This window comes from Thermochaetoides thermophila (assembly GCF_000221225.1).
Source record: "Thermochaetoides thermophila DSM 1495 unplaced genomic scaffold scf7180000011814, whole genome shotgun sequence".
In the NCBI taxonomy this organism is placed as follows: Eukaryota; Fungi; Ascomycota; class Sordariomycetes; order Sordariales; family Chaetomiaceae; genus Thermochaetoides; species Thermochaetoides thermophila.
Genome location: NW_006383030.1, coordinates 2,070,083 through 2,093,971, shown reverse-complemented (window position 1 = coordinate 2,093,971; position 23,889 = coordinate 2,070,083). Strand labels below are relative to the sequence as shown.

The 23,889-nt window shown below is 55.0% G+C and overlaps 12 protein-coding genes across 12 annotated transcripts in view; 7 read left to right on the top strand and 5 right to left on the bottom strand.

Moving 5' to 3' along the window:
• Positions 1-270: 270 nt before the first annotated feature.
• On the top strand, positions 271-2,308 carry CTHT_0015950 (putative ATP citrate protein; the record flags this gene model as incomplete). Its single annotated transcript, XM_006692035.1, has 2 exons — positions 271-717; positions 776-2,308. 2 exons carry the CDS (start codon positions 271-273, stop codon positions 2,306-2,308), a joined length of 1,980 nt encoding a protein of 659 aa, XP_006692098.1.
• Positions 2,309-3,319: 1,011 nt separating this feature from the next.
• Positions 3,320-3,634, top strand: CTHT_0015940 (mitochondrial 54S ribosomal protein uL30m; the record flags this gene model as incomplete). The annotated part of the gene is made up of 1 exon (XM_006692034.1): positions 3,320-3,634. One exon carries the CDS (start codon positions 3,320-3,322, stop codon positions 3,632-3,634), a length of 315 nt encoding a protein of 104 aa, XP_006692097.1.
• Positions 3,635-4,694: 1,060 nt separating this feature from the next.
• On the bottom strand, positions 4,695-6,614 carry CTHT_0015930 (uncharacterized protein; the record flags this gene model as incomplete). Its single annotated transcript, XM_006692033.1, has 3 exons — positions 4,695-4,977; positions 5,034-5,305; positions 5,430-6,614. 3 exons carry the CDS (start codon positions 6,612-6,614, stop codon positions 4,695-4,697), a joined length of 1,740 nt encoding a protein of 579 aa, XP_006692096.1.
• A 1,389-nt stretch (positions 6,615-8,003) lies between these two features.
• On the bottom strand, positions 8,004-8,435 carry CTHT_0015920 (uncharacterized protein; the record flags this gene model as incomplete). Its single annotated transcript, XM_006692032.1, has 1 exon — positions 8,004-8,435. One exon carries the CDS (start codon positions 8,433-8,435, stop codon positions 8,004-8,006), a length of 432 nt encoding a protein of 143 aa, XP_006692095.1.
• Positions 8,436-9,265: 830 nt separating this feature from the next.
• Positions 9,266-9,893, top strand: CTHT_0015910 (uncharacterized protein; the record flags this gene model as incomplete). Its single annotated transcript, XM_006692031.1, has 2 exons — positions 9,266-9,571; positions 9,633-9,893. The coding sequence occupies 2 exons, from the start codon at positions 9,266-9,268 to the stop codon at positions 9,891-9,893; spliced, it is 567 nt and encodes a 188-aa protein (XP_006692094.1).
• A 193-nt stretch (positions 9,894-10,086) lies between these two features.
• Positions 10,087-11,181, bottom strand: CTHT_0015900 (uncharacterized protein; the record flags this gene model as incomplete). The annotated part of the gene is made up of 3 exons (XM_006692030.1): positions 10,087-10,147; positions 10,205-10,685; positions 10,764-11,181. 3 exons carry the CDS (start codon positions 11,179-11,181, stop codon positions 10,087-10,089), a joined length of 960 nt encoding a protein of 319 aa, XP_006692093.1.
• Positions 11,182-12,568: 1,387 nt separating this feature from the next.
• CTHT_0015890 (uncharacterized protein) lies at positions 12,569-14,616 on the top strand (the record flags this gene model as incomplete). The annotated part of the gene is made up of 3 exons (XM_006692029.1): positions 12,569-12,571; positions 12,627-14,327; positions 14,422-14,616. 3 exons carry the CDS (start codon positions 12,569-12,571, stop codon positions 14,614-14,616), a joined length of 1,899 nt encoding a protein of 632 aa, XP_006692092.1.
• A 919-nt stretch (positions 14,617-15,535) lies between these two features.
• Positions 15,536-17,235, top strand: CTHT_0015880 (tRNA (uracil-5-)-methyltransferase-like protein; the record flags this gene model as incomplete). Its single annotated transcript, XM_006692028.1, has 2 exons — positions 15,536-16,420; positions 16,486-17,235. The coding sequence occupies 2 exons, from the start codon at positions 15,536-15,538 to the stop codon at positions 17,233-17,235; spliced, it is 1,635 nt and encodes a 544-aa protein (XP_006692091.1).
• Positions 17,236-17,419: 184 nt separating this feature from the next.
• CTHT_0015870 (uncharacterized protein) lies at positions 17,420-19,155 on the bottom strand (the record flags this gene model as incomplete). Its single annotated transcript, XM_006692027.1, has 2 exons — positions 17,420-17,598; positions 17,676-19,155. The coding sequence occupies 2 exons, from the start codon at positions 19,153-19,155 to the stop codon at positions 17,420-17,422; spliced, it is 1,659 nt and encodes a 552-aa protein (XP_006692090.1).
• A 660-nt stretch (positions 19,156-19,815) lies between these two features.
• Positions 19,816-21,054, top strand: CTHT_0015860 (uncharacterized protein; the record flags this gene model as incomplete). The annotated part of the gene is made up of 1 exon (XM_006692026.1): positions 19,816-21,054. One exon carries the CDS (start codon positions 19,816-19,818, stop codon positions 21,052-21,054), a length of 1,239 nt encoding a protein of 412 aa, XP_006692089.1.
• A 396-nt stretch (positions 21,055-21,450) lies between these two features.
• On the bottom strand, positions 21,451-22,326 carry CTHT_0015850 (SNAP receptor-like protein; the record flags this gene model as incomplete). Its single annotated transcript, XM_006692025.1, has 2 exons — positions 21,451-21,978; positions 22,033-22,326. 2 exons carry the CDS (start codon positions 22,324-22,326, stop codon positions 21,451-21,453), a joined length of 822 nt encoding a protein of 273 aa, XP_006692088.1.
• Positions 22,327-22,827: 501 nt separating this feature from the next.
• CTHT_0015840 (uncharacterized protein) overlaps positions 22,828-23,889 on the top strand; it is a gene marked incomplete at both ends in the record, with an annotated part of 2,066 nt that continues 1,004 nt past the window's right edge. Inside the window, 2 exons of the mRNA XM_006692024.1 lie at positions 22,828-22,963; positions 23,017-23,855. Of these exons, the coding sequence (XP_006692087.1) occupies positions 22,828-22,963; positions 23,017-23,855 (975 nt within the window). The remainder of the gene's footprint in view (positions 22,964-23,016; positions 23,856-23,889) is intronic.

The window sequence follows — 23,889 nt, the reverse complement described above, 5'->3', positions numbered from 1 at the left end:
CAAAAACCTCTCCCCCAAAATTCCAGCTCTTGCCCGTCTGGTCTTCTGCTCCATCCATCATCTCTCATCCGTCTTTGACTCTCTCAGTTTCTCTTCTCACTCCCTCCGACCATCTCTTATTCTCTTCTCACTCCCTTCCAGCTGAGTCCGGCAACCACACCACAGACACTGGTTGTTTGAGGCCGCTCTCGATACTTCTAGTCACCACCGAGCCGACAGCAGCAGCAGCAGCAGCAGCAGCAGCGTTCGTCTTCACTTCTCACGCTCACAATGGCTTCTCCCGCTCCCGCAGCGCCTGCCGGCGGGCTTTCTGCTAACGACAAGATCACCCGCTTCCCGGCGCCCAGCAGGCCGCACAGCCCGCTTCCTGCTCATGCCCTCTTCAACGAGAAAACAAGATGCTTCGTCTACGGCATGCAGCCCCGCGCCGTGCAGGGCATGCTTGACTTCGACTTCATCTGCAAGCGCCAGGTTCCCTCGGTCGCCGCCATCATCTACACTTTTGGTGGCCAGTTCGTGAGCAAGATGTACTGGGGCACCAGCGAGACGCTGCTCCCTGTCTACCAGCAGGTCGAGAAGGCCATGGCCAAGCATCCTGATGTCGATGTCGTCGTCAACTTCGCCTCGTCCCGCAGTGTCTACAGCTCCACCATGGAGCTCATGCAGTACCCTCAGATCAAGACTATTGCCATCATTGCCGAGGGTGTCCCGGAGCGCGTAAGTGCCATCAATCCCGCGTCTGTAGGAGTGTCCGATCAAAGCTGACAGCTTCCAGCGCGCTCGTGAGCTTGCCTATGTCGCCAAGAAGAAGGGCGTCACCATCATTGGCCCCGCCACCGTCGGTGGCATCAAGCCCGGCTGCTTCAAGATTGGAAACACTGGTGGCATGATGGACAACATCGTTGCTTCCAAGCTCTATCGCAAGGGTTCCGTCGGCTACGTCTCCAAGTCCGGCGGTATGTCCAACGAGCTCAACAACATCATCTCGCAGTGCACCGACGGTGTCTACGAGGGTATCGCCATTGGTGGTGACCGCTACCCCGGCACCACTTTCATTGACCACCTCCTGCGCTTCCAGGCCGACCCTGAGTGCAAGATCCTGCTGCTCCTTGGTGAGGTCGGTGGCGTTGAGGAGTACAAGGTGATTGACGCTGTGAAGAAGGGGCTTATTACTAAGCCCATCGTTGCCTGGGCCATCGGTACTTGCGCTAGCATGTTCAAGACCGAGGTTCAGTTCGGCCACGCTGGTGCTTTCGCCAACTCCCAGCTCGAGACTGCCGCCATGAAGAACAAGATGATGCGCGAGGCCGGTTTCTACGTCCCCGACACCTTTGAGGACCTCCCCAAGGTTCTCAAGGAGCTGTACGAGAAGCTTGTCAAAGAGGGTACTATCAAGCCCCGCCCCGAGCCTCCTGTCCCCAAGATCCCCATGGACTACTCTTGGGCCCAGGAGCTCGGTCTCATCCGCAAGCCGGCTGCCTTCATCTCCACCATCTCGGACGACCGTGGCCAGGAGCTTCTCTACGCCGGTATGCCCATCTCCGACGTGTTCAAGGAGAACATTGGCATTGGCGGCGTCATGTCCCTCCTGTGGTTCCGTCGCCGCCTGCCTGACTATGCCACCAAGTTCCTTGAGATGGTTCTCATGCTCACGGCTGACCACGGTCCGGCCGTCTCTGGTGCCATGAACACGATCATCACGACACGTGCGGGCAAGGATCTCATCTCGTCTCTCGTGAGCGGTCTGCTTACCATTGGCTCCCGCTTCGGTGGTGCCCTCGACGGTGCTGCCGAGGAGTTCACTCGTGCCTTCGATAAGGGCCTCAGCCCGCGCGAGTTCGTCGACTCGATGCGTAAGCAAAACAAGCTCATCCCTGGCATTGGCCACCGTGTCAAGTCACGGAACAACCCCGACCTGCGTGTCGAGCTTGTTAAGGAGTACGTCAAGGCTCACTTCCCGAGCACCAAGATGCTCGACTATGCGCTTGCTGTCGAGACGGTGACTACTTCCAAGAAGGACAATCTCATTCTCAACGTGGACGGTTGCATTGCCGTCTGCTTCGTCGACCTGCTCCGCAACTGCGGTGCCTTCAGCCCCGAGGAGGCGGAGGACTACCTTAAGATGGGTGTGCTCAACGGCCTGTTCGTCCTGGGTCGCAGCATTGGTCTCATTGCCCACCACCTCGACCAAAAGCGTCTGCGCACTGGTCTCTACCGCCACCCGTGGGACGATATCACATACCTTCTGCCGAACCTGCAGCAGACTGGCCCGCCGGGCCAGGAGGGCCGTGTGGAGGTGCAGATTTAAAGGGTCTACTGATAGAAGTTAGAGCCGGGTTTACAAGGGATCTGGGAGCGGGTCGCAGGCGGATTGCAATTTTTTTATGATGTTGATTTGAGCACAGGGCGCATGCCCATGAGTAATGGCCGGATTAGTTATGCTAGAATTTTAATCGTTGATGAAGTGTCCTTCCTTTTGCTACGTGATGTATGTTTGTCTTTTCCACAAATCTCTGTCCCTTCCCCCCCGGACTTCCGTCCGAAGTTGTTAGAATGTCATTTTGCAACTGTAGTTCCCCAGTTTCCACAGCCCCCAATGTAAAGCTATACATTGCCTTTGTTACAACCATTATTGATGGGCTGCATGGTTGCGATTTCGATATCCTCGGCTGCCGGCTGTCTTCGAGCCGCGGTGATAAAAAGTAGATGGGTCATGGAGGGGGGGCGTTTGTGCCCCACCATAATTTTTTGGCGGTGTGAGGCGGCAGAATAGGTTCTTGGCGAAACATCCTGCTCAGCCTCGTGCACGGTCCACCTACGGCTGATCAATCGATCATCAAATCGACAAAGGCTCTTCGCGCACGCCCGCCGCAGCCGAGCCGACATCGCGACGTTGGGACTGGATTGCTTGGGCAAAGGCGGAACGTCGGGCTCCTAACTAGAGTGGTAAGTTGTACTGTAAATTTTGTTTTTCGTAGCAGGTTCAACAAGGAATTGCTAACAGCAGTACAGAGCATTAGCCGAGTGGACGGAAGAGTTGCGAGTGGAACGACGAAGAGAGTGACGTTTTCAAAGGCCGAAAAGGGCATTGCGCGGTTCCGAGACAGATAGGGACGGTCCTTGAAAGTCAGGAAGAGAGGGGGCACAACTACGATCCACCTCGAGCCGCGTATCCTCCATCATCAACCCTCGGGAACATCTCTGGCAACTCTATACCCCACAGGCTACCCGTCTCCAAACGTCCTAAACCACCTTTCACGAGCTTACGACCCCTACTTAATTTTTGTCTCACAAATCACGGCTTATACAAACAAACAACATGCCCTACTGGCGCATAACCCTCCACCGCTCGGCCATCGGCCTGCCCAAGCGCACCAAGGGCGTGCTGGCTGCCCTGGGCTTGCACAAGCGCTGTCAAGTCGTCTTTAAGCCTGTGCACCCGCAGTTCGCGGGCATGATTATGAAGGTGAAGGAGCTTGTTAAGGTGGAGGAGGTGGATCGGCCCAAGACGAAGCGCGAGCTGCAGGATGAGAGGAAGCCGGATCCAGGGTTTGTGGTGGAGAAGAGGGGGAGTGAGATGAGGGGGGCTTTGCCTTGGGCTAGAGAGGTTGGAGAGGGGGAGGTTAGGTTGTGATAAAGGAGGAACATGGAGGTTTTGGGAGCTGGAGGAAGGAAGTTGGGAGGGAGGTGGGGGGAGGGGGGAGTGAGGGCAAGGGGAGCGGGAAGAGAGGGCACGATTAAGGGGTAAAGGATGTGGGTTGTACTTTGTATGCGACTGTGTACATTAGTGTATGACAATCAATATTCTGACATATAAAGCATTGCGTTGATGTCTTATGTTAAACTAATAGGGGAGGGGGTCGAGTGTATAGAGTCGCTTCCTGCGGGAGAGGCCTAGACTCGTCTGGTGAGGGGTCACATGAGCTCAGCTAAGTTGCGAGACTCTTGGGGGTACCAAGTTTCTGGGCAACTTCCTCGACGGAATTCTCTTCCGCAAAGCTAACTCATGCTAACCTTGATTCTTTATGTTGAGCATTCTCCTGAAGACACCAGTTACGTGTTTGCTCTGGAGAACCCGGTTGCAATGGCTCGAAGCCTCAAACAGCTCAGTTCAAGTCATGGACGACAGTTCTTGAAGCATTAAAAATCTGGGAAGCGAAAAAGACACCAGAAGGTTTACGTGGACATCCAAGCATGGTAAGGACGATCTCGCGGATTTCCTAGTCGTGTTCTGGTCAATGGCTTTAGAAGCGGAGCTCGTGCCATGATTTTCGTTGAGCCCACGATTGGTAAGATTGTGACAACTTGAAAGTACGTGACGGGAATGGCTGCTTTCAGGTCAAGGCGGCCAGAGCGATGGAAACATTTGAGATCCATTTATAGAGTCGTGGGCATTCCCACATTCACAAGGCACACAATGGAAGCATCCCTTTAACTGGCTGATCGATGTAGGTATATATTTCCGTTCCAGGCCACTCATATCGCGGCTAATAAAATGAAGTACAAAACACGCAGACTACACTGTATTTCCCTTTGCCTTAGTTGTATAATCCCCTCGAAATGAGCAAACTGAACAACAAACTCCTAATCCCATCCATCTGTCCGTCCGTCGATATATTTACTATAGCGACCCATTCATCCTGATCCTTCACCAGACTCTAAAGTTTTACCAGAAGATACAGTCTGAACGCCACTCAATTTGCCCTAGCAGCTTCGATATAATCCTGCCCGGGATTCTCGTACTCGCTCACGAAGTACTTGACAACATGCCGAGCGAACCAGTTGGTGAACTTCGTTAGTTCTTCGCGCAGGCGGTTGACGCTCTGCTGGTCCATATTCGTTTGGGCGATCAGTTCGGGTAGGGACACAAGGAGGCGAGACAGGTGCTCGGCGCCATAGGTGTCGAGCGGCGACTTGTGCTTGCTCTCGGGATTCTGCCAGAGAGCATGCATTTCGTGGTATTGGCCGCGTTCGAAGCTAGTGTAGCTGTCAGACCGGTGGCTGGGAGGAGGACTAAAAGAGGGGAAACATACCGGTAAAGCAGAATGCGGCCAAGGCACTTATCAAAGTACTCCCTGAGCCCAGCAACCGTCTCCTCGAGGATGTCCATTGCGGCGGAACCCTCCTGGCGATGGGGGCGCTCGAAGGCGAGGTAATCATCAAGGATCTCATTAACGGGGTGTGGGTGCGGGAGGGGGACCAACTGCTGGTTCTTTGTCACATTCTCCCAGTCATCGACCAGCATCGCCTTAAGGTGATCCGGCATCGGCAGTTTGATGGACGGGCGGGCATGGAAGGTCTCCTCCTGTGATGGGTGTAAGTAGGTTGTGAGGGAAGTAGTGATCGAGAAGGAAAAAGATGAAGAAAATGAAAAAAAAAAAAAAACCTGATTCACTTGAATCAGGCAAAAAGAAAAGAGAACGGCGTACATCTTCCTTCATGTCGAAATATTCTTCCGGGTCAAGATCAAACTCCAAATCAGCCCGTCTCACATGATGGGAAGTCCAGCTACCACTTGGAGCCTGGGCGCCGCTCGCATCCTCTTCACGATCGTCCTCTTGTTCGTCTTGCTGTTTTTTTGCTTCGCGGCTGGACTCCTGCAAACAAGACTTGCCATCGCTGTTGAGGTCGATGCCCATGTTCGTCTCCGGAGTGACAGCAGCCTGGGAGATGCTGCCCCTCGAGACGGCAACACTGTTGGATGCGTACACAGATGTAGACGCCGTGTTTGAGCCCGATTCCACTGACAAATCGTCATCGTCCTCGTCATCCTCCTGGTCCTCATGGTCGACCCTGCAGCGCTTCGCAGCGGGAGCATCATCATCCAAGCCTGAGTCACCGCCATGCTTGCGCCCATTGTTGTTGCCGTCATTACTGCCAGAAGGAACTGGCTCCCCATCTTCCTCTTCATCCTCTTTATCTTCCTCCTTCTGAAGGGTAGCAATAGCCTCGTTAACCGCCCTCCAAAACCTCTCCGTCGAATCCGCAAACGCTGGCTCCTTTGCCACACCAGCAGTCAAAACCTTCTCCTTTTTTATTCCCTTCCCGTTTTCCTCCTCCTCCTCCTTCCCCCCCTTCCCCGGCACCTGACTCTTCATCACATACCGATCGTCAAAACACTTTTTCCCCGCGCGAGTGACGTACAACACCTGTTTATCTGCGTTTGGGGGTGGCAGCCAGAGCAGGTAGTCCTCGCAAGCCACGGCGGCGGCCCACGCAGCCTCCTTATGCAAGTAGGTCCTGTCGATCGGGCCCCACGCCGTCGCGTCGTCGATGGTTAGACGCTGTTGGCGGGTGTTGCGGGCTGAGACGCTGGGGTGGGTGTTGTTGGTGCCACCGGTACGGGCGCGGGCAGACCGGCGGGCTGGGGCAGGAGTCGGATCAGGAGCCGGGACGCTGACGGCGGTGTTGTTGCGGCTGGGGCTGGGCTGGGAAGGGGCCAGGTCGGCGGCGGCGAGGGTCTTAGCCGTTGGCTCGCTTACGCGGCCTGACCGGGTAGTTGTGACGGGAGCCACAGAGGTCGGGGGAGAGAGCGCAGATATGGTTGCCGGGGTTATGGGAGCGGGAGCGGAAGCACGGCCGGTACGGAACATATGAGAAGCGTGAGACGACATTTTCCGGTCGAAATATTTTCTTTTTTTATAAAAAAAAGTGAACGGCACAGAATGATGTCGAGGATTTGAAAGCGAAAGAGAAAGCCCTAAGAAGGGGGGGGAGGAGTCCGGGGGATGTTAGAGGGCAGAACGGGCTGATCACAAGCTTGCTCTGGATACCAGGAAAGCCTTGCGTTTACTGATATTTTGCAGTCTGACACGAAAGCGACATGCAAAATACATGTGTTGCTTGGGATCGGACGAAGGTGATGCCAGGCTTGTGATGATGGCTGTCTGACTTGGGCACTTGCGTTGCCAGCAGACGAGACTCTTGCGTGTTCTGCGCTGGTTTTGCAGTTTTCGAAAAAAAAAAAGCAGGACGTCAATGTATAGCTGTGATTAGATGTCTTGACAGCTCTCGAAATCTGAAAGGGAAGTCGAGACATCGAGAAAATATAATGCTGTACTGTTTCTCAGGGGATAGACCTCCTCGTCAGGCAAGGTGACTGGCGCGCAAAGGAGCCGCTTTTGATTCTGTGCGTAGGAGTTCCTTTAGTGAACTTCTTAGGAACTAACGCGCCTTGGTCGCAAACCCAATCTTGCGCAGCCCTAGGGCAGTTGGTCGGCCGAAAGACCGTAGTAAGGCGGCCACAAGGCAAAAAACAAAGCCAAACACTTCGGGGGCCTCGGGGTTAGAGGAGCCCCATAGGGGGCCACTACCGGCTGATGATCCCGAAGGTAGCTTGGTCGGGAGGGTAACTTGTGTAAAAATCGGTTTCCTGGAAGAAAGAAGATAATCTGTCGCAGCTGACCACTCCTTATTGAACATTCCATATATCCTATGACGAAGTCGGGAAAAAAAGCGAGTTCTTCGGGAGAGAGCTGGTAGCGAAGCTGTGGCCACGAAGTGAGGAGGGCCAGGAGCTCACAGGGGGGGAATGGCAAACGAGTTATATCGAGAGAGTCCTCCTTGGATAATAACAGAAAGTCGGAAGTCGGAAAATCCGTGAGAGACGAAGAAGAAAGGATCAAGAAGTGAAGTGCATGAGAAAAGGGAGTGCCTTGATCGCAGGCCCAGAGGATGGAGGTCTTGTTGGTAGGAAGAAAGTCGCGGACCGCCCTGCTGGTAGTAAGAACCGGCTTTCTCTTGCTCCTCGTCGCTGTCCAGATCCAGAGTTCACAGCCTACTCAAATGACAATGACAATAGGTGGACTCCTGATGTGGCGCAAGCTTCCACAGGAGCAAACACCCTTACTTTTCCATGATAACCATCCTACTGGTTCTATCCCGTAGTCCGCAAATTCGGATAGACGATGGCAAGCCCAGCAGCAGCACACGAGAAAAAAAAGGCACAATGCAAAAAAAAAAAAAAAGGGGGGGGGGGGAGGTGAGTGTAGAAAAAAAAACAATCAACCTACCTGCTCCAAATCATAATCTCTCGCGCGCCTTGGGCCACGGCCACTTGATGTAGTCCCTCCAGCACCGCGCTCCTCGCTACCGCGACCGGAATTGCCATCAGACGCGGCAGCGGCCGCACCCTTAGCGCCGCCCTTCTTGGGCTGCTTCGAGTTCTTGCCCTGCTGCAGGGCCTTGTACTGGGCGACGAGCTGGGCGGCGAGCTCCTTGTTTTCGTCAGTAAACTTCCGTACACGATCCTGTGGCACCCAGTCGTCCCAGCTGCTCTTCCAGCCCTTGTAGTGGATCTTGTACTGCCAGCCTTCGCCGTTCTCTGCTGGCATGATGTCGAGGATCTTGGCCTCGTAGAGCATGTCCATGTGGAAGCAGAGCACGCGCTCGTCCTTTTGGAAAGGCGGCTCGGGCTTTTGCTTGGAAGGAGGCATGTTTGTCTGTGATTGTGCTGATGAAGCGGTGTTGTGTTGAGTGTTACTGGTATTTGAGGAAGTGGTGAGAAGAAAAACAGATCAGGTGCAGGAGTCTGTCACGATGAGACCGTCTGCAGAGATGCTGCGGGAAAGATGAAAGTTAGACAGATTCGAGATGAATTTGACAGAGACTGATCGAATGGCAGTTGTCCTGGCGATGGATGGGTGATGGCTGATGAGGAGGCGGCGAGTAAAGTGAAGGTGAGACCAAGGCGTGGGTTGGCTGGAGATGGAAGAAAAAATGTGAAACTGGGTCAAATGTCAGGCTGGAGAAGATATATTTCCTCAGCAACAATAAGTTTATGAACTGGCTAATTGAACAATAGGACTGAGTAATGTGGTTGATGCAATCCAGGGGTCAAGGTACGCTGTCTCTCCAAGGGGGTCGAGGCCAGGGGTGAGAAGTTAGGAGATGAGTGGCAGAATGAGAGTGAGAGCCGCACGGATCACGGGAACACGCGACACGGCCACGTCTTTGCTACGCACTCTCTCCTTGCACGCGCCACACCGTGTTCGGCCGCTCGGAATATTTCTGTGAGGACGAGGTAGGCTTTGGTTTGAGTTTGGTCGGCTCAGGAACAATTTGAAGAGGTCTATATAGAGTTTTGTCGGGTTAACAGTCTCGGTTTCATTCAGCCTTGAGATCGAAGCCATCTTTTTTTTTTTCTGCTCTAGCGTTGGATGCTCGCCAAACTCAATTCCGTTTGGCTCTGACAATCATCAAATACCCCCCTCCGTTCACCCAAGCATTAAACTAACCCCAAACCAAACACCGTCCCATATTCAACATGGCTCCCACAGAACAACAAATTCTCACCAATTATCTTTTGGCGCCCGCCCAACTCCCAACAATCATCTCCCTGGAAGAATTCACCGCGCTTTTCCCTCGGGCTCTACAGTCTTCTTCCCGCGTGCGCAGCCTCTATCGTGACCTGCAGGCCCAACGCAGCGCCCTGGTCGATGCAGTTTCCGAGGAGATCGCCGCGGAGGCGAAACATGGCCAAGCCATGCGCCGCGCGGTCGCCAGGGCCGCGCAGCGGGAGGCAGAGGCTGAGACGATGGAGAGGGATGATGAAGTTGAGATTGAGAGGATGGTTAGTTTTACTCTTTTATTACTACATATCCTACTAGAAGAGATACTGATGGTGGTGATAGCTCGGCACCTGGGCTGCCCCACGACACAACCGACACCGGCTGGCGACCATTCTACCCGAGATGGAGGCTGCCGTGCACGCACTGCAGGCCGAGCTGCAGCTAATCGAGGAGCAGGAACAGCAGCTTTTGGCCGCGGTACGGCAAACCGTCGGCGCCCTGAGCGACCTGCGCTATGGGAGACTCGCAAACCCCGGCCTGCGCGAACAGGTTATCGATGGGCTGGCTAATCTGGAAGAGATTTGCAAGCAGGCACAGAATTAATCCTCGGAGAGCAATGTTGGAATACAGAGACGAGAAGTCCGTTCCTATCCTATGTCTAACTCCAGTCCAGTCCGACCCGGCCCAGATCTTGAAAGCATACAGCCCAGCCCGACCATACAAACAACTTATGTAATTACAAAAAGCAACGATGATTGCTACGCTACCCTAAAAGGAACCCCAAAACGCCTTCAGTTCAAGACCGTCTGCTGCTAGCCGGCGCCCCTGGCTGGGTTGACGGGGCCAAGCGGCGGTTGCTAACACTCAGTTAGCCATTATCGCCAGCGAACAGCATGCAGAGAAGGGGAACTCACATCAATGTCCGGCTAACGAACGAAACCACCAGCATCAGAACCCACGTCGGGACAGCATTGAGCCCATAAAAGAAATACGCTACGGGCACGCTCAGCCCGAGCTTAGCCAGCTTCCCATCAAAGGGATGCAGCCATCCCTCATTCTCAAACCGGTGCCAGCGGCGCCGCGTCGGGATCTCAGCCTTCTCATCAACCTCCGGGTCTGCGCGCGCCAGGTAGGCAGTGACAATGTCCTGCGCGGTAGGCGTGGGCGCCGCCAGCGACAGGTTGAATGAACGCGTGTGGATTTCGACGGGCGCCGGAGCAGGCAGGAGAGACAGCGACCAGAGAGAGCCCGGGTTCGCGGACCACACGTTGCAGAGGATGGGCTGGGCGTCGCAGTCGAGGCGGCCCAGGTGCAGGTGCCGGACGGAGGGGGATGGCAGGTTAGCGAGATCGAGGGCGGAGACGTTGAAAGCTGTGTCGAGAGCTGTGCAGCGGCCTGTTTTACCTTCGTTAGTACTTTGTGATATCGATCGCGAGCATAGTGCGTCTGTACAACAGAGACACCAAAACCTACCATAGCAAGTCTTATTTCCCCCACTCACCAACACAAGCCACTCCTCAGCGACCGTCGCGTTCTCCTTGACCGGCGCGTAGAGCGCGTCGCGCCAGCCCTCCAGTGTCAGTGTGGCAATCGGCTTCGGCTCAGCCATCACCTTCTTCTTGCCAGCTCCCGCTGCCTTCGCGCTGCTGCTGCTGCTGCTGCTGCTGCTATCGCCATCCGCTCCGCCAAGCGGATTCTGCGCGCCAACGATGTTGCTCAGGAAGCTCTGGAACTTGGCCATATACTGCGTGAACGCGCCCGCTCCTCTTTGGCTGGCGATGACGGCCTGAGCAGCAGCCTGGGGCTGCACAGGCTTCGTTTGAGCATCAGCGCCTGTGGCGGCAGCCAGAAGGGGCAGGGCTAGAAAGGTTGCTGCTTTTGAGAGGCGCATTTTGTGCTTTGGAACTTCCTAGTTGGCTCGACGTAGGAGCTTGAATGGATGTTGTGCGCAGAAGCTGAAGACAAGATGCAGGCAGACAGCAGCACACTCCTCGGGGTAGGTCTGGGAAATGATGTCAGGCGTGAGGGGTCTGGCGTGCAGGAAGCTTAGCTGGCTGAGTGCGGAGTGCTTGGGCTGGTTGGCTGGTTGGCTAGTTGGCTGGTGGGTGGTGGATGGATGAATGGATGAACTCCCCAATCAATGAATGTGGAAGAGTGTGGGAGTGGAGGGATGGGGGATGGGGGAAGGGCGAAGCTCCTGTGCTTCCTTGACCCTCGGGCTTGATCCCACAACCACAACTACAATAACTACGACGCGTACGTACAAAACACAAAATGTCCAAAGACAAAATTCTCAAAACAAAAAAAGGTGGTTGCGAGGTGCGCGAGTTTCTGGAATCCTGCCCTTTTCTGCGTTTCGTACCCCGGTTGTCCGTCGCAGCCTTGGACGAGCTTCTCGCGTCAACAAGTATCTGGTTTGATTTGGTTGTGGCGTGTCCAGAACCAGGGGTCGGGCTGAGCTGGCACAAGGACCGCTAAACTGGATTTGGTTTAGCCTATTGGAGCTTGCAAGTTAGGGACGCACGGGCCGTGTGGGGTGACGCGAGCCAAAGAGAGAAAGTGATGAGCCTGATGCGGGCTGCAACGGTTTGAGGGTTGAAGAGTCGCAAAGCGAGTTTGTCAGTTGTGAGTTTCGGATAGAGTGAAACTTGAGACAGTCATGAAGTTTGACTCTGCGTTGCAAAGAGCGTACGTAGCTCTCTGTTTAGTACTTTAACAAGGGAAGAAAAAGTTCTCGATACGACTGTGGTTAGAAACTACGGAATCTCGGATGTTCATTCACTCACTAAACCTCATAAAACTCATATATAATTGAATTAAAAATCAAGACGCCATCTCCAAAGTTGAACTGAGATGAACCCAACAACAGACTATTGTCGTTAGGATGCTTGCAAGACATTTTTGGTCTGTTAAGGATCCTGCTTTTGTCAAAGAACAGTCTTCCTTCCATAGTTGCTTGAGGTGGGGTCTTACGACTACGTAAATCAAAGATTTGGCGGTGGCGGAAATTGTGGGTTTAATCCAAACAAGAGCCTGTTTTCTTGCATCGGGTCTTCTTAACTCGGTCCCTAGTAGAACGCGTCTAAGCGCGCATGGCGCGTCTGCCCAGTCTGCCGCGCACAGATCCACCAGCCACAGTCGCGGTTCCACTGGCGTGTGTGGCTCAAGCTCCGGAGAGACAGGGCCCCGTCAACCCATTGGGACGGCCAGCACAGCCCGCGACGGCATCGATCCCAATTCCCGTCCCCATCTGGCCGTCTCTGCCCAGTTCCACGGCCATGGTACGTAAAGACGCCCATTATGCTTCCAAAACGCTGCTAACATAGTGATTGCAAGGCTCCTAGTGGACCCAATCAAAAGAAGAAGCGTGGTCGTCCTCCGGCAGCAGCGAGAGCCGCGGCAGCGTCCCAACAACAACCGAAGACGAAGCAGTCTGAGAAGGCCGACGCCAGCATGTCGTCATCGCCTGAGCTGCGACAACAGCGAAGACAAGAAACACGACAACAGCAGCAGCAAGAACCCAGTTCTCCTGTCCAGGAAGAAACGGGAAGACGAACGCGAGCACAGAAACGAGGGTCGGATGATTCCCCGGCGCAAGCGCAGAAGCAGGGTGCTGGTACGAAGAAGACCGCACGAGCGACCCAGGAGGTTGAGGAGCCATCACATAGTGTACCGAAGAAGAGAGGGCATCCCCCGAAGCAGAGTGATGAACAAGAGGGGGAATCTAGGACAGAAGACAGGCCGAGTAAGAGAGTGAGGGGTGAGCAGGGGGAGAAGGATGGGGGAAGGGAAAAGAAGGGGTCTGCGAGGGACACTAAGGCTGCGACCAAGCAGGCGCAAGGAGCTACTGCTGCCGAGGAAGAGGGGCAGCCTGCTAGGGGGGGGAGAAGGAAGGCCCAAACGCAGGAGAGCCCTGCGCAAGTGCCCAAGGACAGAGACGCTGAGGGAGAGAAGCAGATTTCCAGGCGATCAAGGGGGAGGAAGAAGGAGGCTGAAAAGCCAGCTGAGCAGCCCAGTCTCGCGGAGAGTGTTCCTCGGCGAGGAAGGAGACAGGCTCAGCCTGCGCAAGAGGAGCCGGAAACCGAGGAAGAAGCAGCGCCTCGAAGGCGACGACGCGGTCGGCAATCCTTGGCAGAGGTTCCTGTCTCAAAGGTACAAAACCAGGCACCATCTCCTGCGCACGAAGAGGAAGCCCAAGGGAAGACGGAACGCGGCTCCGGACGACCCTCTCGCACGAGTGCAGCTTCACAAGATGAACCCGAGCCTGAATCATCCAGGTCCAAACCCGAATCTTCAAAACCCGAATCCCCCGCCCCCCGAACACAACAACCTCTCGCCGAGGAAGAAGAACAAGAACCTTCCTCCGAAGACGAAGAGCTCCTCGATCCCTTAGAAAAACACCGCCACCTAGCCCCCATCCCACGCAACATCCCCCGCGCAACCATCACCGCTCGCTGGAAGCCCCTCGATGGTGCGTCCATCGCCGCCGTCGATACAATCGTCTCTGACGCAGCACGCACAGTCCTGCACCGCCTGCGCGACCGAGATGTACGGCACGCCCAAGCACAGACGATACTTAAGGCTTTTGCAACGAGGCTGAGGGGAAAGCTGAGTAAGGGGATTCCGTTCCCTCCTTCGGCGGTCGGCCCCTCATATTCAGCCACATCTTCTGCGAAAGGGAAGAAATCGACTGGAAAGGAAGGGAAAGCCGCAATGGTAGAGTTCGACTTCGAGCAAACAGTCGAAGCGATCCGACGCGCGGAGAGGGCGCTTGATCCGGCGCTGCATAGTGTAGCGCTGTTGGAGAGGGAGTTGTCGAGGGAGGAGGCGGCGCTGGAGAGGGAGTATAAAGTGTTGAAGACGCTGGAGACGAATGCCAAGGCTGAGGCGAGGGAGTGGAGGGAGCGGGGAAAGAGGGAGCATGTTTTGCTTGTTGGAGGGCCTGGGTTCGGGGCTGCCGTTGGGGAGAAGGATGGGAAGGAAGAGGGGGAGAAGTTGGAGATTGTTGGTCGGAGGGAAGGGGAGGCGGTGTTCAAGGTGAGTCTTTTTCTTTTCCTTTTCTTTTTTTTTTTTTTCCGCGTCTTGCAGTTTTTGGAGCATTTTTGGGAAGAGTGTGGCTAACGACGTACAGGATCTCCAAAACGACGACGAGCTATTCGCCCTCTCTCAACAAGTGGTCAACCACATGGAGAGTATCCGCTCCAACCTGGGACAAATTGACGGCGTGCTGCCGGCCATCGAACGCAGCAAGGCCGCACTGCAGGCCACGCTGGCCAAGTATCTGGATCGGGAGCAATACGAGCAGGTTGTTTTGGGGACTTCATGATCCTCCCTTTCCCTTGACAATCCCCTTCGATTCTCCCTTAACTTGCTCTTGACTGAGATTTGCTTTGTCAGAATGATGCTGTTGGACTACATATGGGTCAGTATTGGCTGAGGGATGGGATGATACCCTTACTGGGAAACGGGATTGTTTTATGCTGGATGGCTGGATGGATAGGAACAGGGTGCTATTAAGGAATTTCTGGGCGTTTGGCTTGTTGTATACCTAGGTATGGATTCTGGCTGCTAAGGAGCATAGCTAAAAAGTATATGGCATGAACAGGAATGAATGAATTCCGATCATAATCATTTGATCCTTGATGTTGAGGTCAGGGTCATTTTCTGGTTCGTTTTTGCTACTGTTGAGACCTCAACATTTTCGATATATTTTCCCCTGAACACTACATCTAAGACAAGGATGATTTAGATTCGCTAAAGAATTTCTTCACTGATTATTTTTTTTCCTTAGTTCTGTTTATTCTCCCTGTTTTGTTTACTTCTTCTCTCATCTGCCCCTGAGACCCATGTGGTCCGTGCGCCAACGACTTTTTTGCTCTGAAACCTCAGCTGTGGCGATGAGCAATCTGCTCACTCTTACTGGTTGAGCAAGCTCCCGCAGTTTGAGTCGCATCCCGTGTGTGAATTGAAACTTTAATTTTGAGCCTTTGTTCTGAATGTGATTTTGACTATTCGTTAAGGTCTCCAGGCCAATGCTCACCCAACGCCTGAGGACCTTTTTAACTTTCTCAAAATTTTCACGGGTTTCATTGTCGCTTTCACAGTACCCGCTCGCTACTCACATCAAATTTTCAACGAGACCCTTGTCGACAGTTTCATCTGTGCCTGCTGCTGCGACACCTACCGTTAAGGCATACAACAACAAAAATAGCAAGTACAGCAGGGACGGCAGACATAAAGACAATATGTCTTCCAACGGCACCGAAGCAGCCATCCAGGCCCAGGCCGAGAGCAACCCTCACAAGCGACCCCTTCAAAACAGTCCTCATGGCAAGCAAGCCCAGAAACCGAGCAAGCGGCAGAGGAAAAAGGACAAGAAGCATATCGTGCAGGAGGGTTCACACGAGGAGATCCTCCTAACCGACGTCCAGAATTTGCTGGCATCGCTCAAAGCCTCAGACGATGCTGCTCCTACAGAAGACGGGGTCTCTGAGACCACTACCCAGGAGACTGCCCTCCCCGAGCTGGGCACCGAGCTTGAGCTGGAAGTAGTCGAGCTATCCTCTACAGGCGATGGCCTCGCCCGGAGGAAGGGCGTCCCTGACGAGAAGCACGTCTACGTCGTGCCATTCTCCATTCCCGGGGACGTTGTCAAGGCCAGGGTCGTCCGGCACCATCTCGAAGAGGGCTACACGGCCGCCGATTTCCTCTCCGTCATTGCCCCTGCCCCCTATCGCGACGACGCCCGCATCCAATGCCAGTACTTTGGCCGTTGCCCAGGCTGCCAATTCCAGATGCTCTCCTACGACCACCAGCTGCGGATTAAAAGGGAGATCATCGTCAAGGCATACAAGAACTTCTCGGAGCTCCCTCCCGAGCTGGTCCCTACCATTGGGGAAACCATCGGTTCGCCACTGCAGTATGGTTACCGCACGAAGCTCACGCCGCACTTTGATGGCCCGCCGGGCATGTTCAGGAAGAATGTGCCTAAGAAGCCGCTGCAGGCCTGTCCGCCGATTGGATTTACGCCTAAGCATTCCAGGACGGTGCTGGATATTGAGGACTGTCCGATTGCCACGGAGGCGGTCAGCGAAGGGGTTGACTGCCGAGCGGGAGAGAATGAAGACGGAGTATGGAAAATTACATCCGGGGAGCGACGATCTTGCTTCGTGAAAGCACCACGCGCGTGGTGAAGTCCTCTCCCAATGAGAACCCTGCTGTCCCAGCCGAAGTAGAGTGTCAACCCGGCCGGGCAAAGGATGTATTGGTCCGCATCGATACCCCAAGCCACGTCGACTTCAAAACCTGCATCACCGATCAGAAGGCCCCCGCCACAGAATGGATCGATAACTTCCGCTTCACCAGTCCCGCGGGTACATTCTTCCAAAACAACAACTCCATTCTCTCACCATTCACGGCGTATATCCGCGAGCACATCCTCCCCCCCCCTGCGGAGGGTCAAAAGCCCATCCGTTACCTCATCGACGCCTACTCCGGCTCAGGCCTCTTCACCATCACGCAATCGTCCCTCTTCCCCGGAGGCAGCATCGGCATCGACATCAGCGAGGGGTCGATCCTCTACGCGCGGCGCAACGCCGCCGCTAACGACCTCCCTGAGTCGAGGTGCAGGTTCGTTGCTGCTGACGCGAACGAGCTGTTCAAGTCTGTGTCGGAATATGACCCAGATGAGACAGTGGTCGTTCTGGATCCGCCCAGGAAAGGGTGCGATGGGAACTTTCTAAGGCAGTTGCTTCGGTATGGGCCGAGGAGGGTCGTGTACGTGAGTTGTAATGTGCATACACAGGCGAGAGATGTGGGAGTTTTGGTGAGGGGCGTTGAGGGGGTCAAGCGGAGGTATACGGTCGAGAGTATTCGAGGGTTTGACTTCTTCCCGCAGACGGGACATGTGGAGAGTGTGGCAGTGTTGAATCGGGTTGATGAGTAGACGGTGCTTAGCACCCTGTATATAATCTCGCCGAATCCTATGCTATGACCAAGTCTATGCCATCCCAACCAGTCCAAGCCATCGAGGTGCCAAAAAACCAAGGGGTATCCATAAGTTATCTATGAGCGACGAAAAAGTGAACAGGGAAAAAGAGAAGAAACAACAAAAAAAAAAGATGAGAAAATCACCGCCGAGTCATAGCAACCAGCTTCTCCATCTGCACGATCCACTTGCGTGCAAATTCTTCCTCCGTAAACCTCAGCGCCGACACCCTCGCGCGACGCCGAACCTCGTATGGCTCGGGCAGCGTCAACGCCTTCTCAAACGCTACGGCGTACTCTTCGACCGTGGTTGCGTGGAAGCCTGGACTGTCAGCAACAATCTCACCTAAACCCCTAAAACAAACAAAACAGACAAATAAAAGCAGGACAGGAACTTACCAGTCAAACCCCCCTCCACCTCAACTATAATATCCCCCTTTGGTCCGCCACTATCATTCACCACGCTGATCAACCCGGCCGCCTGGTACTCGACCACGCCAATCCCAAAATGCTCGTTCCACATCCCATTGACGCCCACGCTTGCCTTTCCCAACCAGGATAGCACCGTCTCCCAGGGGGCATCCAAAACAAATTGCACGCGGTCCCGTATGCCGAGCTCGTTGGCCAACAGACGAAGCTGGTACACACGCTTGGCGTCCCCGTCGTCGCGGACGGATCCGATTAGGACTAGACGCGAAGACTTGACTGTCTCTGACGAAGTGGAGGGGTTCTTGAGCATATGTGCGTAAGCCTGCATGATCAGGGTATGGTTCTTTTCCGGGCGAAACTGCGCAATATAAAGCAGCACCGGCTCGCGGGAGGATTCAGATTCAGGCGTGACCTCGATGCGGCGGATGAGCTCGCTCACTGCGACGGGGGGATAGACAATCTCAATGTCCTTGTTCTCATCCTTTCGATAGGAGCCCCACAACTCCTTAATATGCCCCCCCGTCCAGCTCGAATTCACCATCACCACATCCACCGCCTTCCCTCCAACCCACGAATAAGCCTTCGCAAACCCCCGCCAGTACATCCTCTTCGCCTTCCCGCGCCATCCCCTCCCCTGACCGGCGTTCAACCCTCTCGTTAAGGGAGTCCCCTCCTCGTCCTCCAGCGACGATAACATATCCGTCGAAATAGTCGGGTAATGCACATACGCCGCGGTCGGCATCCCGCTTCCAAAAAACCATTTCGCCAGCCCCAATGCAAAGGCATACCCCATGGTGTCGATGAACATGTCCGGCACAACTTTCCCTAGCGCTTCCCACGCGACAATGATACTTCCCAAACTTTGGCCCGCGAGGGTAAACTTAGGCCATGTACTTGCAAGTAGCCAGGGCCTTGTAGAGAGGTAAACCAGCGCCAATCGGGAGCTGTCAAGCGGGATGTTAAACCGAGCGTGGACCCGGTTCAGCAAAGCCGACTTGGTCATGTCGCGGTCGCCTGTGTAGATCAGGCATGTGGCGCGGGGGTAGCGGAGTTGCAGGGCGCGGATGGCGGCCCAGAGGACGCGCTCACCGCCACCGCCAGCTGCGGCGAAGGGATGGAAGAAGCCGATGATACCATCCCAGCTGCGGTCCTCCGGCAGCTTTGTCTTGCCATCGGCTGGTGTTGTTGGAACATCGGAGTCGAGCTTTTCCCAGTCGCTATCGCCGTTTTCGTGCGCGTGTGTGCTGGACTGGTCGTGTTCTTCCCGCTCTAGCTTGAGAAGTTGGAGGATCGCTTCGCGGGTTGCGTGCGTCTTGCGGCGGAGATTCCAGCCCAGGAAAAGACCAAGGAGCCGTAGGAGGGCGGGGAGCACCATGGGGGAGAGGATAACGAGTGCGGCGATGAGGAGCGGCCGGTTTGGGAAGAGGAAGCTTGGGTCGGTGTCGTCCATGGTCGTTTGGATCGTGGGAAGTGTCGTTAAATAGAGTTGCTAGGGTTAGGGATTCAGGAGAACAGAAGCAGAGGGCCAAAACATGAAGCAAAAGAGAGAGATTACAGAAGGCCTAAAATAGGCGGACGACGAGCGAGACAAACCGACTCTTTATGAATCTCCTGTGTGCAATGCTATAGGCGTGTCCGTGTCCGGCTGTGTTGCAGTTGTACCCAGTGTTAGGGGGGTTTGAGACGAAAATGATTCAGGGTTGAGATGAGTGAATGAGGAGGGTTACAAAGCAGATGAGGTGAAAGTGCAGGTCGAATTGCCAGCTGTCCCTGACTCCCGGAGCGCATCGGCTTACAATCAATCGAGATTGAGATGACGTCCTGTGGCCCCACGCTGCCATTTTCGTGTGGGGCGATGGACCCACTTTTATACTGCTAAGATTGGCCAAGCCTTGGCGCGAATGATTGGGGGCTTGGCGCCGAGAGCCCCACCAGGCACATGTGTGGTCGACTAAGTCAATTTCAATGCTCAGGACTGAGGTGAAGCTCCTCAACTTTTGGCTCATGAGCTGGGCCATGAGCTCACATAACATCTTTTAAAAAAATAAAATGAAACCGGCTAATTGATGCAAACTCACCTCGACTCCTCCAGCTCTCATCCTCTCTCATCATGATAGCCCGTGCCCGACTGAGGGTGCGCCCCCGGGCCATCCCATCCCGTCACCTCTTACCGATCGTATCGCCCTCCTCTTTTCGATACTACAGTTCCCTTTTTGCAGCCTACAAGTCCTCCAATTCACACAAGCGCATAAGTCTCACACCCTCCTCACACTTAATCCTCCCCCGGACTCAAAACCGCACCTTAACAATCCTCCCCCTCCTCGACCAAGCCGTCACCCTCGCCCACACAACCCTCACTACGCTCCACACGGCAACCGGTACCCCCTGGTACCTCACCATCCCCCTCTTCTCTCTCTCTATTAACCTCCTTACACGCCTCCCGGCAACCCTTTACTCCCACCAGCTAACCATCCGCCGCGCCAAACTAATCCCCCTCCTTCGCGCGTGGGGGGCGGCTGTGGGAAGGGTGCTTGCCAGCAATCCTCCTCCTGCTACACAAGGAGTGATGCTGAAGAGGGAGGCGTTTATGGTTAGGTATGCGAAGATGGTGAGACAGGTTGAGAAGGAGGTGTATCAGAGATGGGGGGTGCAAGGGTGGCGGTTTTGGGTACCGAGTTTGGCTGTTTTCCCCGTGTGGCTGGTAGGGATTGAGGCGTTGAGGAGGATGTGTGGTGGGCCGAGGGGGTTGGTGGGGAGTTTGATTTTGGGGTTTGGGAGGGAGGAAGCTGGTGTGGCTGGTGCTGCCGCCGGGAGTACAGCGACGACGGCTGAGTCTGCTGCTACAGCGTCACGGAACGCCGTCGATGCCGCGGTCACGGCAGACCCAAGCACCTTAATCCCCTGGGCCGACCCAACAATGACAACCGAAGGCGCTCTCTGGTTCACCAACCTGACCGTCGCCGACCCCTACCACATCCTGCCCCTTGCCCTCTCCGCCGTCCTCATAGGCAACATGCTCCCGCGCAACACCTCCGGCCTGCGCACGCTCTTCCACACGAACCTCACTCCCAGCGAACAAAGCTCCCTGACCGGTCCCGCGGGAAGGGCCCTGCGCTGGCGCCTGCGGTTAAGGAGAACGTTGCTGGTGTTTGCAGCAGCCGTGGGGCCGCTGACGATGGATTTGCCTGCGGCGCTGCATTTGTATTGGTTGTCGTCGGCGGCGTTGACGTGGGCTGAGACGAGTTTGCTGGCATGGTGGCGACCGATTCCAAAGGCTCCCAGTCCGGCGAGGAAGGATACGGCTGTTGTGGTGAGGCCGTTGAGGGATGGGAGGGTTATGGTTGAATAGGGGGGTGTGTATATAATGTAAACTTGAAATATTGATGAAGCTTTGAGTACGCGTAATATTCTGAGAGCAAAAGGGTTGAGGACGGTAAGAAAAGATATATCCGGTCACAGTGCATGAAAGGGACTAGTACAATACAAGACTTCCGGAATCGATGAGTTGTACGAGTATATATATATATATATATATATATGAAATACCCAAGCTAGACCCAACGCCATTACCTGTCGTCACGATTCAGCTGGAAAGTAAGCATAATACCCGCTAACCCCAACGCCGTACCCACATCAACTTATATAATACGTCCACGGCCGTCATCAGTCATGCCATCGCTAAAAACGTCTCAATCCCGCTACCATCCCTAGACCATACCAGCCAAGAGACACCCAGTCAGCGCTTTCAACCCACAAAAATCGCCAGCAAAATAATCGTCAAAATCACCGTCAGGATCATCAACAAGCAACACATCCTGCTCCTCGCCCGCTTTTGATACCTCGCAGCTGCCCTCAACTCCCTATCCGCGCCCCGGGTATCATCCCCAACTGCCTCGACATTCCTCTCAATGGTATCCAGTACCTCGCCCTGCTCGGCCACCAGCTGCGCAACTTGCTGAAACAGCACGTTCAGATCGCTCACGCCTTGCTCGATGTTGCGGATTTCCTCTTCCCGTTCGAGGATCAAGGCTTCTTGGAAGTCGACTTCGTCTTGGGGAGCCAAATGTGTCAATTCCTGTTGTTGCTGGAGGAGTTGGTGTTGCTCAGGGGCGCCGGTTGCAGAGGGGGCATGGTGTTCCGACTCAAAAGAGGCGCGGGCGGCGGAGACGGATGCTTTCTGCTTCTCGAGGGCTTGACGCTGGAGGGATTGGAACTCGGCGAGGGAGGTCTGGAATTCGCGGGAGAGTTTTTGTTGCATGTAGCGTTGTGTGGGCTGTTATCGTCAGTCTCTGACCACAGTCGACACTCCAGAAGAGGGTTAACCTACAGTGACATCCTCCCAAGCCTGTATCTTCTTCACTCCCTCGCCGACCTGCTTAAACATGTCGCGGCTTTCCTCAATCAGCTCGTGCACGCGTTCTCGCACGCGCGGCGTGTCGCGCCGGGTCCCCAGATGCCCAATCTCGCCGGCCAGGCGCTGGTTGTTGCCATTCAGCCGAAACAGCTTGTTCATCAGGTCCTGCGACAGCCGCGCAAACTCGGGATCATCGGTGTAGCGGGAGGAGGTCGTCGGCCCTCGGCGGCGCCCCGCTTCGAGGGACGAGAGCTGGTCGAAGGACATTGTGATTTATCGAGTATCTGATTTTTGTAGGATTTTTGGAGTCAATGATCGACTGGGAAATATAGACAGACGGATCATGAACGAGAGGCGGGGTTGTTGATGAGCTAGTCGGCTTATCGCTGGATGATGGTGAGGACTGGTGGATCGCTGCGTCGGTGGCAGGCGGCAGTGGAGTTCATGCGATGGCGTTGCCTGGCCTTGGCTTGTGACCATCGACTGCCCTTGTCACTGGCCGTTCCTTATCCGATACGTACCGATAAGACCAGGACCCCGGTGGTCTTGGCATACGCAAGACGCTGGCCAATCAGCGAGGGCCCCAAACAGTGGACCCAACATCGCGTTTCCGTGCAACAGGGCTCAGCTCGTGAGCTGTCTTTTGGCCTGAAATTTATTTACAGTACAAGTACAAAACAAGTTCGACGGAAATCAGCAGAGTCAAACACCGATCGACATCACCACCATCACTGCGACTGCGACCCCAACCCGACATGCCCATTGGCCATGGCGGCTGCAGTCCGGCGGTCTCCCTATAAAGACTTCCTGCAGCCCGCGCTGCAGCGGCGCTTTGCCACGGCTACGCTGGTCGTGTTGGCCACCGCATACTTTGAGGCCCTGCTGCTGGCGAGGTGGTCGTCATGTGCGTCTCTTTCTCTCGGGTTTGAGGTTTCTTCGACATACTAATTGCTGCAGGGCTCTGGTCCTGGTTCCCCCTCGGCCCGACCGGCTTCCGCGCGGCGCTCTTCTTCCTCTGTGGTATCTTCGTCATCATCCTGCGCATCTCGCAGTACCACCCCGGTATACGCACTTCCGACTCGCCGATCGCGACCCTCGTGCGCTATGCGCCACGCTGGACGACCTTCGAGACGCTGTTCACGTATGCCCTCTCCGCCTGGATCTTCAGTCTCGTCTACCTCGGCACGGTGCCCGACGACGCGGGGTTCGAGCGCATCACCTATTTCACGTACGACCGCGCCCGGCTGAACGAGAAGCCTATCTTCCTTACGACCCATCTGGTACTACTGGGGATTTACCAGGGCGTGAGACATCTTTACTCGGATATTGACCGTTTGTCGCTTGGGACTGCTCAGCCCTCTAATGGCGACTCTAGCAAAGCGACTGGCGAAGATGGCCATGTGTCGACCCAGATGCGCCGCTTCCGTGACCAGCTCCCCAAGATAGTCGTGCACAGCCTGCACCAGTCGGTCATGGGGCTTTTGTTGAGCGCATCACTGTATCCACTTTTGCTGCGCGACCTTCTCTGGAGGGTCAACATGACGATGCTGCGGCCACTTTACAGCCTGCCGCGGACCAATGTCCCGCCTGCCAACCTCCCATACTCCCCGTCGACCCTTCTGCGCTGCTTGGCAGCCAGCGTGATGGTCATGTTTGCATGGACCGCTGCCAATACCGCCTTCTCGTTGTTGCTGGTTAAGAGCCCCCTAAAGAACGGGAAACCGTTGACGGCTGATGCAAAGGATCCGAATGGTAGCTTGCTGAATGGGTTGAAGAATAAGAAGCTGTCGATCAAGGTAGCCTCTCTCTCTTTCTCTCTTCTCTCTCTCT